A 13,484-nucleotide genomic window follows, 5' to 3' on the forward strand; every position below is an offset into this window, starting at 1 on the left:
TTGGACGGTGAGATAAAAATTTAACCTTTATTGATTATTTTTCAAATAGAAAAATTTTAAAAAATTATTAAAAAAAATAAGAATGGATAAAATAAGCATATTAGTTGCTATTTTTTTAAAAAAAATTTAAAACGTATATACATAAAATTATAATTAATGATTGAAAAAAATATTTTGATTAATTATAAGAAAATAGGCTGACAAAATAAACTTATTATAATTATGACCTAATTAATGAAATAGGCTAATCTTGGGCATTTTAAAATTATAATTTATAATTTAATAGAGGCCAACAAAATTAGTTCGTTGTTCGAAGGATTTTAAAATCAAAAGGATATTTGTGTTTCAAAAATAATAAAAAAATATTTATAATTATATCAAATTTAAAAATATGTAGCTATAATTCATATGACAAAAAATTTATATGGTAAAAATTCTAATAATGTAAAACACATTAATTTGCAAATCATTGGTATGAAATATCAAGAAAAAGTTACATTTTCTTACATAGAAAATCACAATAAAAAGAAGGGTAAATTACAATAATTATGAATACCCCTTTTTGTTTGAAAAATTATAAATATTTCCAAATGTTTTATAAAATTATGTAATCTTTGAACGAATGTATGAAATTATTAATTTTATCCTTACTATTCTTCTCTTTTTTAAAAGGAAAAAAAAAATTGTAAGAAAATCAGACACAATGGATGGGAAAAATTAAAAAATTATAAAAAAATATCCACTTTGTCCATAAAAAATAAATAAAACTATAGTTCCTAGTCCACAAAAGCATTTTAGTCAGTTCACCACAAAAAAGTGAATGAGATTCTAATAGAAACTAATGAATTGAGCTAATTGTTAGACAACTGTTAAAATAAGAGGGTATTGGTAATTTTTCAAATAATGAGGGAGTATTCGTAATTATGCCAAATTTCAAGAAGGTAGTTGTAATTTACCCTAAAATAAATCGAAACTTTTTCGTCCCAAGAGAACATCAAGTTTCATCTGCGAGATTCAAAAAATAATAATGATAATAATTTAGAAGTTTTAGAATTTAATTATAATTAGCAAAATTTCATGAAAATAATAATGGTGCAAGTGATTCAACAATAACAACACTGTAAATGCATTCATTCTCCTTCACATTGCACAAAAACAACTACTTTAACAATCTAAGCTACTCAGTTGTCAGTTCCCATCTAAGCTAAGTATGGCAATTACATTACATGCTGATGCTCAAAAATATTTCAACACATTTACAACAACAAAGCAAAGTTCTTCTTTTTTATTTTGTTTTTTGTTTTTTTGTTTCTTGAAGAACAGAATATTGATGCTTGGTAACATCATATCATCAACCCACAAAAAGATAGGGATGATGATCCAAACCAGTTGTGTATGTTGGCATTATCAATTTGGTCATAGACTTCGTTTGGCTTACCGTTCTTGTTAACACTGCCGCCAAACATGCATCCATCTTCAGTGTGAGAGATTTCAATTCCTGATGATATTTTCTGGATGTTATGAGTTGATGAAGTTGCATGCTCAGCTCATAGACTATTCGTTCTCAAAGCTTGAAAGACGAGAGTCGGACAGAACAGTGAACATCTGTGTTTCTACAAATAACTGCGAAAGCCAAAATCTTAGGAAAATCTGTTTGGTTCATGAATGCTTCGACGACTAACAAAAATGAAATGTGTAGAGTATGCGATGTGAGAGATTAACATGAAATCAAGATGATGCTAGTAAAGAATGGAAGAAAAGGTCTTTACAGAATGATGGTTTCTTGATCTTAACATGAACAATGTTGAAGTTGGCGAAATGAATCAGGTTTGAATTTCTATCTTTTCCAATATCAAAATGAACTTTTACATTGTGTTTGGATCGATGATCTTAAAGCAAGGATTTCAAACTCCTGATAACAAATCCTTTTGATCTAGGTTTTGTGAAATATTGATGGATTTCAAATTATTTCAATATGAAGCTATTTGAAATTTCTTTTCCTAAACACTTCCCTCAAATCAAATCCTTGTAGTCCTGAATATTACAAGAAGTCCTCAGAAACGGACAACAAATGATAAGGCGAGGATAAAACATGTGGCAGATTTAAAACAGACGACAGAGAAAGAAAAAGAAGGAATGGTCAGGGTTGTACCTTAATGAAGGGCTGGTCCTTAGCAGGGAAGGAATCAATGAAGCTATCCTTGAGAAGTATAGAAACCTGAATTGGTAACATATAAGTATTTGTTTCAGCAGTGGCTGCAGACCTGAATGTATTTTATTACAGTACTAAGAGAATGAAAATAAAAGTTTGGAATAAAACCTTGTCATTATTGGATTGTACACTGGTAATTGTGTGCAACCTCAAATCTGCACAAAGTGACTCCAAGTACCGGTTCATGACACTTAAAAATTGAGCGGCAGCATCAGCCTGCAAGTATACGAGATATATAATTGTGGACGGCAGAAGAAAAAGGATTGCCAGAGTGGAAAATTGGGAGGAAATCTGGAATAGATGCCAATCATGCATGAAAAGTAGATTAGAGAGGCACTGACCTAAAGAAGATACATATTTATTTCTGAAGTACAGTTATTTACAATTCCAGTAATATAATAAATGCAAAGTTATTCGATATCTAGAATACTCTTTTCATAGAAATTTAGCCTCGAGGGAATAGAGACTGGAGATGCGTGTAGCGATACCCAGGAAACAGGCTAGAACACTTTTTTGTCGTGGAAATTTAGCCTTGAGAAAATGGACACTGGAGATGCATGTATTCAACCTGTAAGTACCTGCACTTCGTTGCATTTATATACTGGATGTCTCTGAGCAACAGAGGCTTCACGTGACAGTATGGAGTGGATAGGCCGAAGTTCAGAAATAAGCTCTTTACGTTTAGGAAGTAGAGGTAGAATACATGTTTTAACCTGCACAAAGTTTCAAAATTATAGAGTATTAGACAAGCAACTTCCAGCAGAATTCTATATCCTTTATAATTAGAGCTTATGCCAACATCTCAAAAACTACTAAAGGGTAATATCATGCTCTGAATGTACTGGAAACTTATTTCAATATTTTTACTCAAAATTAGGTCACATTGTAAATTTGACCTGAAACAATACACCATCGATCTCGTTCTGACAAGCGTACTATGCGTAGTAAAAAAGAGGCATAGCTTCAATTGAAAGGAAAGAAGTTATACACTAGAATAAAGTCAGACAAAATAAGCCATCAAATGAAGGAGGTTAGGGAAGGAGATGGGATGATTTATAGTGGTGAATTAAAATGAGCAAAACAGCAACAAATATAACTCACAGGAATGTGTATTACATGATTGACAGATTTCTCAGAAAAGTCACATAGAACAGCAATAACATCATCCATGTTCTGAATAGATTTGTAACTAAGGTGAGAATGTTACAGTTTTATGGCTGGGGATCATGTGTGGATAAGAAATAGATACAAAGGCAAATTTAAGTCTTGCATCAACACGAAAACCAACGAAAGGAAATTGTCAAGATTGGCAGGCCAACATCAGGGTAATAGACATAGGTTCACATAATGCTGAAAGTCAATAAAAACTGATTATTATTTGAAACAAAATGTATCTCATCACAGAGAATACATCTAAAACCCAGTTAGATAATATATACTAATCTAAATGGCATGGTTAACTCATTTCTATAACAACGTAAATGAATTTAAGAAAAAAAAAAAGAAAGTGTTAACAAGGAATAAATTGGTGTCTGGTTTTATCAGTGTGCTTCCACAGTCCTCTGATCTGAATGATTCTGGTTATTATACCGAATAAAAACACTTTGAAGTATAAATTTGAAACATATGGGTTTGAAGTCAAAAAGTTGAAACCTTCCAGTGATTAAGCCATTGTGTCAGAAATAAAATGAATCCATTCTAGTTATAGCAGGAAATAACAACCTATTAACTGCTTGTAGAGCATCTTTGGCTTATTCGCAGTTCAAGCTTTTTTCCCTTTTTCGGTTGTGGGTATTTGGTTCTGTTCAATGTGCAGATGGCATAGGGAGCAAGAGGTGAGGGAGATTATATCCTCCATTCCCCTTAAACAAATAGTTGGAGTTTCACCACTGATTTCGTCATTGTGACAAATGCCACAGAAATGTGATGACATACATAAATCTGCCTCAAATTACTGAAAAAACTAATAATGCAGTAAAAAATTGACAAACCTTTGTTTTTGGTACGTTAACCCGAACCAAATTGGAAGCTCTCATCTTCAGATCAGGTAGTTTATGTTGTATGCCAACCTGCATGGAAATTGCACCAACAACAAACTATGAAATTATAATTTATTTTTCCTTCGGAAGGCCAACAAAGAAATATTACAAAGGGCACAATAAAGGTCTCCGGCAGTTCAAAGATATGTAGGAAATATTTTGCAGCTCAAGATATAACAGATTAAATCCTTGTAAGTCATTAGAATGATTTAGAATCTTAAACAAAGTACAGGTAGAACATTAAGGAACATATATGATGGTTCTTGCAGATATCATCCTGTGCAAACTGTGGTGCCCTTAAGCGCAACTGTTTTGAATGCCTTTGACAGAGGTGTGCTCAAGGGTCCCTAACCTTTGGGCCCTATCATGTACTGTCGCCTAACAACTAAGTTTGATTTACCAGTATAACACTAATTAGAAATGGAGATGGCCCACAAAGAGAGTGGAGTTCTTTCCATGAAAACCTGAGTATTCTATCTAGATATTGAATGGGCATGTGTTACTCCAAGTACCATTTAACTATCCTGAAGCACTCAAGAGCAAAGGTAAGTAGGGAAATCATTGAAAACCATGACAAAATCAGAAACAGTTATTATACAACATAAAAGGAAATAATCAAAACAAACTCACAATGAAAGGAACTGGAGCATCCAAAAAATCTACCATCTTCCCTGGCAGAATCTGCAGAAGAACCCAAATGACTCAATGGGATAGTTGTTGAAAGAAGAAAATGAACTTAAAAGAACCTGGTCACAACAGAAGTAGAAATTTGAAATCGAGCAAATCAGGAAGCAGCATAACCAATCCAAGAACTATTCGAGCTTGCAAAACGCATAAATGTTACTCATGGTTGAAAAGGATCAAAAGCCAGCAAAGATAATTCTGGGTCGAACATACAGGTAAGTTTTTACACCAGGAAAACAGTCAAATCTGAGCACTCCCAAAGGAGAGAATACTCACTAGAGAGCTCAGGGTTTGGCAAAGCATATGGAAAGAAAATCAAACCTCCAACATTTGTACAAATTTGAAAGTTTCTGATGTCCCATTAGATTCAATTCTCAGGTATTTATTTGATAGAACTTTCATCATCAGTAGAGAATCACGATGAAGGCAATAAGGAAACTGTTGCAAAACTTACAGGAAGAAATAAACTCTGCCATTCAAATGGACGAATAATAGGGATGAGAGACAACACCACAGCCGATAGGACACCCTGTACAGAGAAAATACATTCTCACTCTTTCAGAAAAAGAAGAAACAATACAAATCCCTGGTAATTATCCACTTCAGGAACAAAAATACCAGATTCGGGCACAGCACAACAACTTGTTTCTCCAATAGCACACCAGTGACCAAGGCAAGAACCTGTACACAGAAATCTCATCATACCCTGGAAATAACATGGAGAACACTAAATGCCTTAACACACAATTCTGAGATTATATTCGCTATTCATTCACATAGAACCTGAAACATCTCATACTGACAGAATAATGACGAGAAAATCTTTTGAAATACAAGAGGGATATGTAAAGAAACAGATTCTCCCAGAATTCTGGAAGTGATAAATTTCAAATTGCATAAAACACATGCCATAACTGGATTTAATTTCCTTATTCCAATAGCCGAGGTTATGCATCAAGTTCTCTCCTTAGATTCGGACCCCTTTTTTTATTCTTAGCATTGCCTTGTAATTAGTTGGGGAAAGCGTATAGTGGAGTGTAATATGTTCACGTCTGTGAGTAACAATAAAGGGTCACCCAATTAAAAGAAAAGAAGTGAAAATTGAAGAGAAAAGGTTGGAAGTGAAAGAGAAATTAAAACAGCTGTACAAGAAATTCTCCTCCATCTGCCCAGAATGATCGAGAGGAGTAAAAATATGAGGAGTATAGTGCTCTTTCACAGAAAGCACAAGATGATAAGTATTGCAGGCACGTCCAGGAATTAAAAACGAACAGCTTTTCTCCTCAGTTTCTAGAAACTGTGCAGACATTTCTCTACCTCTGAAGTTAGACGTTGCTTCTTCCCAGAAAGCAACACATTGCAAGTATTGCACCAAGCACACAATCCAAGAATTAAAGATAATCAATCTTTCTCCTCTGATTAATACAAACTGTTGATTTGTTTCTCTACTTATCATGTCCTTATATCCAGATAACTCTACTAAAAACCATCAAAATGTTTCAAGTGTTGGACTCTGCATTTATCTGCTAATCTTATTTATTAAATTTTGGGGGATGGTGAGAATTGTCCACTACCCTCAGGTTTGAATTGAATTGGGAACTCACAATAGCTCCAAACCAAGCAAACAGAAATCTTCATGTGGGCTCACCCTCACGTCCTTTGACCCGTGGTCAAGAAAACCAATTTGGTTAGGCATGCAATTTGGAGCACAATATGAGGATCTAGGCAAACTTAAAATAATAGTTCGCTTTTAACCTTTTTTTCTCACAGTTTTAAGGTAGTGTATGATACTGAAGATAATAATAATAATAATAATCATCTAAACCAGGAAAATAATATAGCTAACTGGAATTAAGAATAAAGTTAAAAAGGAATTACGCTTTCAAGTGAAAGAACTCGACATATTGAAGCTGTTGACCATAGAGAAAGTGAAACAGCTTCCTCAGCAGTAGCGAGCTTTAACTTGACCTTCAAAATCGGATTGGATCAGTAAGACTAATTTTCTTCTTCAGAGATAGGTCCTGGAGACTGCGAAATAGCAAATAATCAGTCTAACCTGAGAGGCTTCTTTAGAATCTTTCATTTCTAGATCAAGATACTTGTGACACAGTCCAAGGGCAGAAACAGGAGGACGTCGATACACAATGGCCTGCAGATGCTCTAGAGGCCGAAAAATGATTTCTTTTCCCCTTTCAGGAAGATGCATACAATGATAGGCACAAATTATCTGTAGCAAATCATTTTTATTTTCCTACCATAAAGATCAGAAAGACATTTGTCGGTAAGCATGAGAAGTACAAGAAAATGACAATTCAAATACCATCAAATTTAGCTTAAAAGGTCTACTCACCCTTGCCCACTCCATTATCATATGATCCCTGGGATCTTCATCAGGGTTATAAAAGAATTCATCATCTTCCTCTGATGCCATACTTCTAGCTGGACTGCCAAAATAAAGTTACATATTTACAAAAGCTACATCAGAAAAACAAACGTGGTAATTGTGTTAAGAAAGCAAAGCCATACAAGAAATAATTCCAAATGCAGCAAAATAACCACTCAACCAACTTGGTGATTACAACGATGTACGAAACTACTTAGAGACAAAACTAGTAATTCGGTCACCTAAACAAGGACTCAAAACTTCGAAGACAGTCTACAGATTGGTTCCTATGGTAGATGAATGGGCCAACATCAGGAGTAAGGCCACCAGTGGACCGGTTCTCCGAGGTCTCAGATGCATAATCATCAAAAGTATGCACATTCTTGCTACAATCCTTATCCAGCTCCCTCATTTGACTGTAATCCGATATGTCACTAGTGGTAGGACTCCCAGGAGGGGAGATCTCCCACCTTGATGATGCCTCCTCATCTGATATGATACCTGCTGCAGCAGCAGCCAGAGTCATTGCACTATCAACAGGAATTGCTGAAGCCAGCCAGTCTGTGGCACTTTCAGCACCAGGAGAGTCAACCTTTTCATTTATATTATTATTCTTTGATACAGATTGTGAAGGGATGTTATCAGCAAGAGCCATTTCATTTACAAACTTAGTAATCCGATTCAAACGTTCCTGAGCAATGATGCTGCATCCAAGTAAATAGAAAATAAAGTAAACATATATTATAACAACATGGTAAAAACAAAATAAAAAAGTTAAGATCCATTAACAAAAATTTTGATCATGTCTAAATGAGAGAAAATTTTAATGAAATTAATACTAACCTATTCAACATCTCGTAGTGTAACTCAAAGAAAGGCACTCTTGTCAAGACACAGTAACAACGAGGAGCAGAAACCAAACACCTACTGCTGCTGGAATGTAGCTGGGAAAGAGGCGATGAAGCCCCATAAATTGAAGGGGGTCTCTGAACAACCTCTTGTACATGCAAGCAAACACCATAAAGTGTTGCATTGTCTGCCACCTGTTGTTAATTGATGAAAGAAAAAAAAAATTAATCAAGTTAACGGGCATGTCAGAGAGTGTAGTCAAAGGAACCTGAAGAGGATCCAAAGTTCCTTTTCCTAAAAACAACCAAAAAAATGAAGAAGAAGAGAAAGACAATATTATTTGTCAATGTGTGGGGGGAACGAGAGAGAGAGAAGCATATTCTCATATATGTGGTATAGTCTTGCAGCATATTAACCACTGATATTGTAACCATGATCTTGTAATGTGCTGATTTTCAATTATTTGTATAGTCATTTGGTAGACAATTAGGAAAGTCGCACAGATGTTTGATACACCTCCTTGTTTGATGTGTCCAACTATTTCTTTTACGTTGCCTGGTGAAGTTGTTCTTAGTTATATTTTACCTGAATAAAATTTCTTCCCCATCAGTAAAAATACTTGCACATTCCCAGTATGTGAATACAACCAACATTGTTGGCTACATCTCCCAAAGAAACATTTTTTTGTGCTATTGTGCAATCTTTCTGCTTATTGAGATTCCAGAAACTCAATAATTGCTAAGCATTACCCCAGTCAATACCAGAGAAGGAAAAATACAAGATTAAATTTGATATCAATACACCAACTAATCATGTGTGGAGTTCAAAAATCATTTATAATAAAAAGCATGGGTTCAGTAACTAAACCAAAAGCCATCTTGTTAGAACTGGTGTATTATATTGTATGGCCAACTAAATAGAAAACATATCTCAAAAGATACATGGATTAAACCAATGGTTAACACAAGGTATACCATTTAACAACAGGTTTCAGAGTCTTCAGAGAACTCAAGGAGCTGACAGGAGGTGAGAGACCAGAATCTAAGATTATATGAGAAAACTTAAGCTAAGTTCACCTTTAGAGGAAGAATAACCAAGAGAATAGAACCATTAAACTGTATCGCATTGTTAAAAAAGAAAAAGGAACACTGATTCAGAAACTTATGTGGCACTCAAGAAAAGAAACAAGGAAAGCTAGGAGAAATTGGTTTCAGACTTACCTTAAGTGAAAATATAAATGATAAATCATCTCGGCATGAGTGTTCCTGATGATAAGTTCAACAAACAACCATGTGTTGTCATAGGAAAGAAGAAAAGGAAAAACAGAAATAATCAATTATTTTCCTTGATTATGTTTCTCCCTTCTAGAGCAGTTAGAGGTTTTTGGTTAGCTATCTATCTATTTAATATATAGAATGCAACATAAAGGAATGTTGATGTATAAGATTTTCTCAAATACCTGTCCATAGACAAGTTCATTCAACTCACTTAGTGATGGTGTTCTCTCCAATATGCGTGCCTGAGTTGAAAGACAATGGACAATCTTCAGATGCACATAGATAATTTATGCCAGCATTAGAAAAACAGTTTCTTCCCTTGAGAAATTATGCATCTCCATTGATCAAAAGAAATATACTTAATGCAACACAAAAATGAAGAAGTCATTGACTGCCACTGATTAATTAGAACAGAATTATACTAAGTTCAGCAACGTAATGTAAGAATGTCACTGTTCCAGAAATTTCCTCTCGGGAAGTTAATTTTCATTGTGCTTCTCCAATTGAAGATAAGTTTGCCAATTATTCCTCCTGATACCTTTAATACTTGAAATTTGATTTTGTATCCTTAAATAAGCAAACTTTATATACATAGGAGAATCAACATAAAGGTGACTGAAGAATTTTCGGTGAAAGAAATGTTAACTTGCGCATATAAACACCAACTCAAAACTGCGTCACAACAAAGATTAGCCATCCCGAAACTTTACATAAACAAAGCAACAACGTACATTACTGGTGCATTACATGCAGGTTAGTTATTCTTTCAGGAAGTAATTTCAAGATCTTATATATATTGCATTATATGACTCTTGGAAGAAAACAAGAAAGCTTATCCTATGAAACATAAGTATATACTTTGGAAGTTAAGTTGGAGATAGAGCTACTATTCTAGTTGAGAGCTATGAAACACAAGTAGGAAGACAAATTTCAAACTACTAACCTTGACACCTCCAGGAAAGCAAAATGCAGCCAGATCCTTTAAACGCAGACCAAACTTCTTTCCAGGAGGATACATGAAGAGCACCTATTGGATAGAAGTCAGAAGAAAGTCTTAACCACTCTAGAATAGTATGAAACTCAGAAATGCCAACAATCTAAGTATGAGGACAATCACTTCAAATGAAACTATGAAACGCTTCACTAGAACAGATTATATCAGGCATGAAACCAGAAGGAAAAAAATGTACATACTATATCCTTAAAAAGCTAGGACTAGAATCATATCAGAACAGGATCAGCTTAAAGACTTATTCTTTGGGTAACTAACAATTCATGGATGACAAAAAGTAATTGAGAACCCACCATCCCAAAGGAACAGGTACTCATAGAGATGAAAATAGCGTGCATCACTTAGCACTTTATGAGAACACTACTTGTCACCCTTAAGCAAAACAAACCTGAGGGTCTAATGTTGGAAATGTAGGCTGCCGACGTTTTTGCATGTCAAAATCTACCGTTTCAGTTCTTTCCATTTCTTGCTCCCATTTCTTCTTCCTGATGAATGCATCCTCAACAGCCTCAAGTTTCGCATCTGGATGAATCCCCACAACAACAAAGTGTTCAAAAAGCGAGGTTGGCTCTTTATATTTTTCAGGGTCCTGTATTGACACACGTCTGATTTAACAAAAGAGAACAGCAATCTTCACAAGCAGTAATCATTCAAACCATAGGGAATAATGAAAGAAAAGGCTACAAAAACCAAATTACCAGGGATACATAATAGAGTTAAGTGTTTTTTTATAATTAAGAGTTTGGAAACATAGGAGCAAAGTTGAAAGCCACCATGATGAAAATCTTATCAGTGTTGAACCTGTGTTTTCCAGTATATATAAAAGAAATGAAAGCACTACAATAAAGTTGGTCAGTGGGGGGTCAGAGTTGATACTTCTGAGACAGGCTTTAAACAAGTCCAAAAAGCACCAAGGTTTGGTTAAACATGTAAATAGCTAGGAACTTAACTCTAAATCTCATAGCAAAGTCTCTTAATTTTTATCAGGAAAATAAGGACAAAACCAGTAAAACTATTGGTTGCTATAACTGAATTATCTAAAATGACAGAGTATAGTCAAACTCCTAACTGATAGGGGTAAAACTAATTGACGATGGTATAAGTAATTGACAAGTCACTTTCACAACCATCTATCGGAACAAAACAAGTTGAGAATTGGGATATTGAGACAATACAAGTTCGAAAAAAAGAGAATAGAGTAAGAAGCATATGTTCACAAGCATACTCGACAGGAAAAAACAACCCAACTTTTTGCTGGTGTGAAGCTGCATACCGTTGTTTTTGAGTTGAGCTGATACCACTGTCTTTTTTGATTTGCCAGAACCTCAGGATTGAAAGAAGAATACTGGCTATCACGAAGGCTACGACCACCCCAATGCAAAGCCTTTTGCATCTGAGACTTCCATTTGTGGAAACTGCTAGAGCTAATGCTACGCCTATATGAAGAGACTACTACTTCACTATGTGCACGCCTATGCCTCGGTTGTTCCAAGGTCGAAGGATTCACGAGGGGGCCACCTGGATATGCACTTTGCCATGCCTCACCAGCCAATCTAACTGCCTCCTGGGACAATTGCTGCAACACCTCAATCGGTGATGCTGCTGCAGACCACTCGTCTTCCATATCTTTTGGGTCCATCTCCATCACGGCAAACATGATTATTACTTGTGTTTTCTTCCACTCGCTTTCAAGATAATCTGCAGTTACTTACTCAAAATCACGATGAACCCCACAATGTCATTTCACATGGAACGCCAGCATTCTCCATCATTCTTTGACAGGGTTCAGCCTGTATTCCAGATACTCAAACCAACAGCAATACCAATTGTCAAAAATTACTCCCAGGGTCTTGTAGTTAGGCAACACGAACCAGCTATTGGGGTTTATACTTTCTATGCACATTGACTACCCTGACACAAAAAAAAATTGAAGAAAACAAGTACAAGGGCTTATCATTTGTATTCCTAAATCACCCAAAACCAAGGTTTTTGAACCATAGCACATTGGCTTACCCTGTTACATAAACTCGAAGAAAACCAGAAAGCATCCTTACATGTCTAAAACACAAACCAACAGCCGAGGTTTATTGTACATGTCCATAGCAGATTGATTATCCTGTCACAGAAACATCAAGAAAATAAAATCAAAAGAATGGGTTATAAAAATCAATCACTTCCCAATACATTCATCATAAATCCAAATCACTACACTCTCTCATTCAGATACTTTCTTTCACATGGGCCGCATTTAACATGAAACTTCTGAATTCAGAATCAACCCGCAATTTCTGTTTCCTTTTCGACAACGTAAGTACGCTATTGAAGACCAAACCTCCAACGTTTTTGTCTATACAAGTCCCGCAAACCCAAGAAAAATAAACACATTGCTCATGGATTACAGCAGCCCATAACAAGACGCAGAAACCAGAATAATGCATACGCAATCAACAAGAAACAGCGATCTCTGTACCTTGGTTGTGATCCTCGTTATGGTTCTGTACATAAATTAACCGCATTTATATCTGTTTGTGAGAGGAGAAGGCTGTCAACAAGAAACAGGGCATGCAGAGGGAGGTTATATATGCAAATAGTGCAGAATTCCCTGATATTTTTTGGACATTGTTACTAGAAACAGGTTTTCTTTCCGTTTCAACTCTTACGTATTTTTTCCAGGAAAAAGAAAAGGGTAAGAAAATGATTTTTTTTCTTTCAAGGAAATAGATATAATGGTATTGATGGGCAAAAATGTTGAAAAAGAAAAAGGAAATTTTAGTATATGGTAATAATTGATTTTTTTTTTTTAAGTAATTAGACAACCAACAATGGCATCAAATAATTTTTCAGATACCATAATACTTTTCTTCCAACTTCTGTTGAAAAATAGCAATAAATAATTTAAATAAGGTGCAGTCAATACAAAAATTAAATCAAAGAAGAGATTGTGCTTACAGTTAAATGGCAATTATTGTTCAAAATATACCGAATTAATTATGTACATTTTCAACAAATAAATGGATCACTCCAAATT

At 34.9% G+C, this 13,484-nt stretch overlaps 1 protein-coding gene across 2 annotated transcripts; it reads right to left on the reverse strand.

Annotated features, from left to right (window-relative positions):
• On the reverse strand, positions 1,107-13,130 carry LOC105165685. Of its 2 annotated transcripts, none has more exons than XM_011084771.2 (20): positions 12,927-13,130; positions 12,470-12,572; positions 11,730-12,362; positions 10,845-11,045; positions 10,388-10,471; positions 9,627-9,686; positions 9,388-9,432; positions 8,162-8,361; positions 7,561-8,022; positions 7,286-7,379; positions 6,992-7,186; positions 6,814-6,903; positions 5,554-5,616; positions 5,390-5,464; positions 4,882-4,932; positions 4,204-4,281; positions 2,791-2,925; positions 2,321-2,428; positions 2,153-2,218; positions 1,107-1,623 (listed from the first exon to the last, which is right to left on the reverse strand). In XM_011084771.2, exons 3-20 carry the CDS (start codon positions 12,111-12,113, stop codon positions 1,555-1,557), a joined length of 2,460 nt encoding a protein of 819 aa, XP_011083073.1. In that variant the 5' UTR covers positions 12,114-12,362; positions 12,470-12,572; positions 12,927-13,130; the 3' UTR covers positions 1,107-1,554. The 2 variants fall into 2 exon arrangements, with proteins under 2 accessions (XP_011083073.1, XP_011083072.1); XM_011084770.2 differs by having other exon boundaries at positions 11,730-12,367.

The sequence above is a fragment of the Sesamum indicum genome, linkage group LG6, assembly GCF_000512975.1.
Source record: "Sesamum indicum cultivar Zhongzhi No. 13 linkage group LG6, S_indicum_v1.0, whole genome shotgun sequence".
In the NCBI taxonomy this organism is placed as follows: domain Eukaryota; kingdom Viridiplantae; phylum Streptophyta; class Magnoliopsida; order Lamiales; family Pedaliaceae; genus Sesamum; species Sesamum indicum.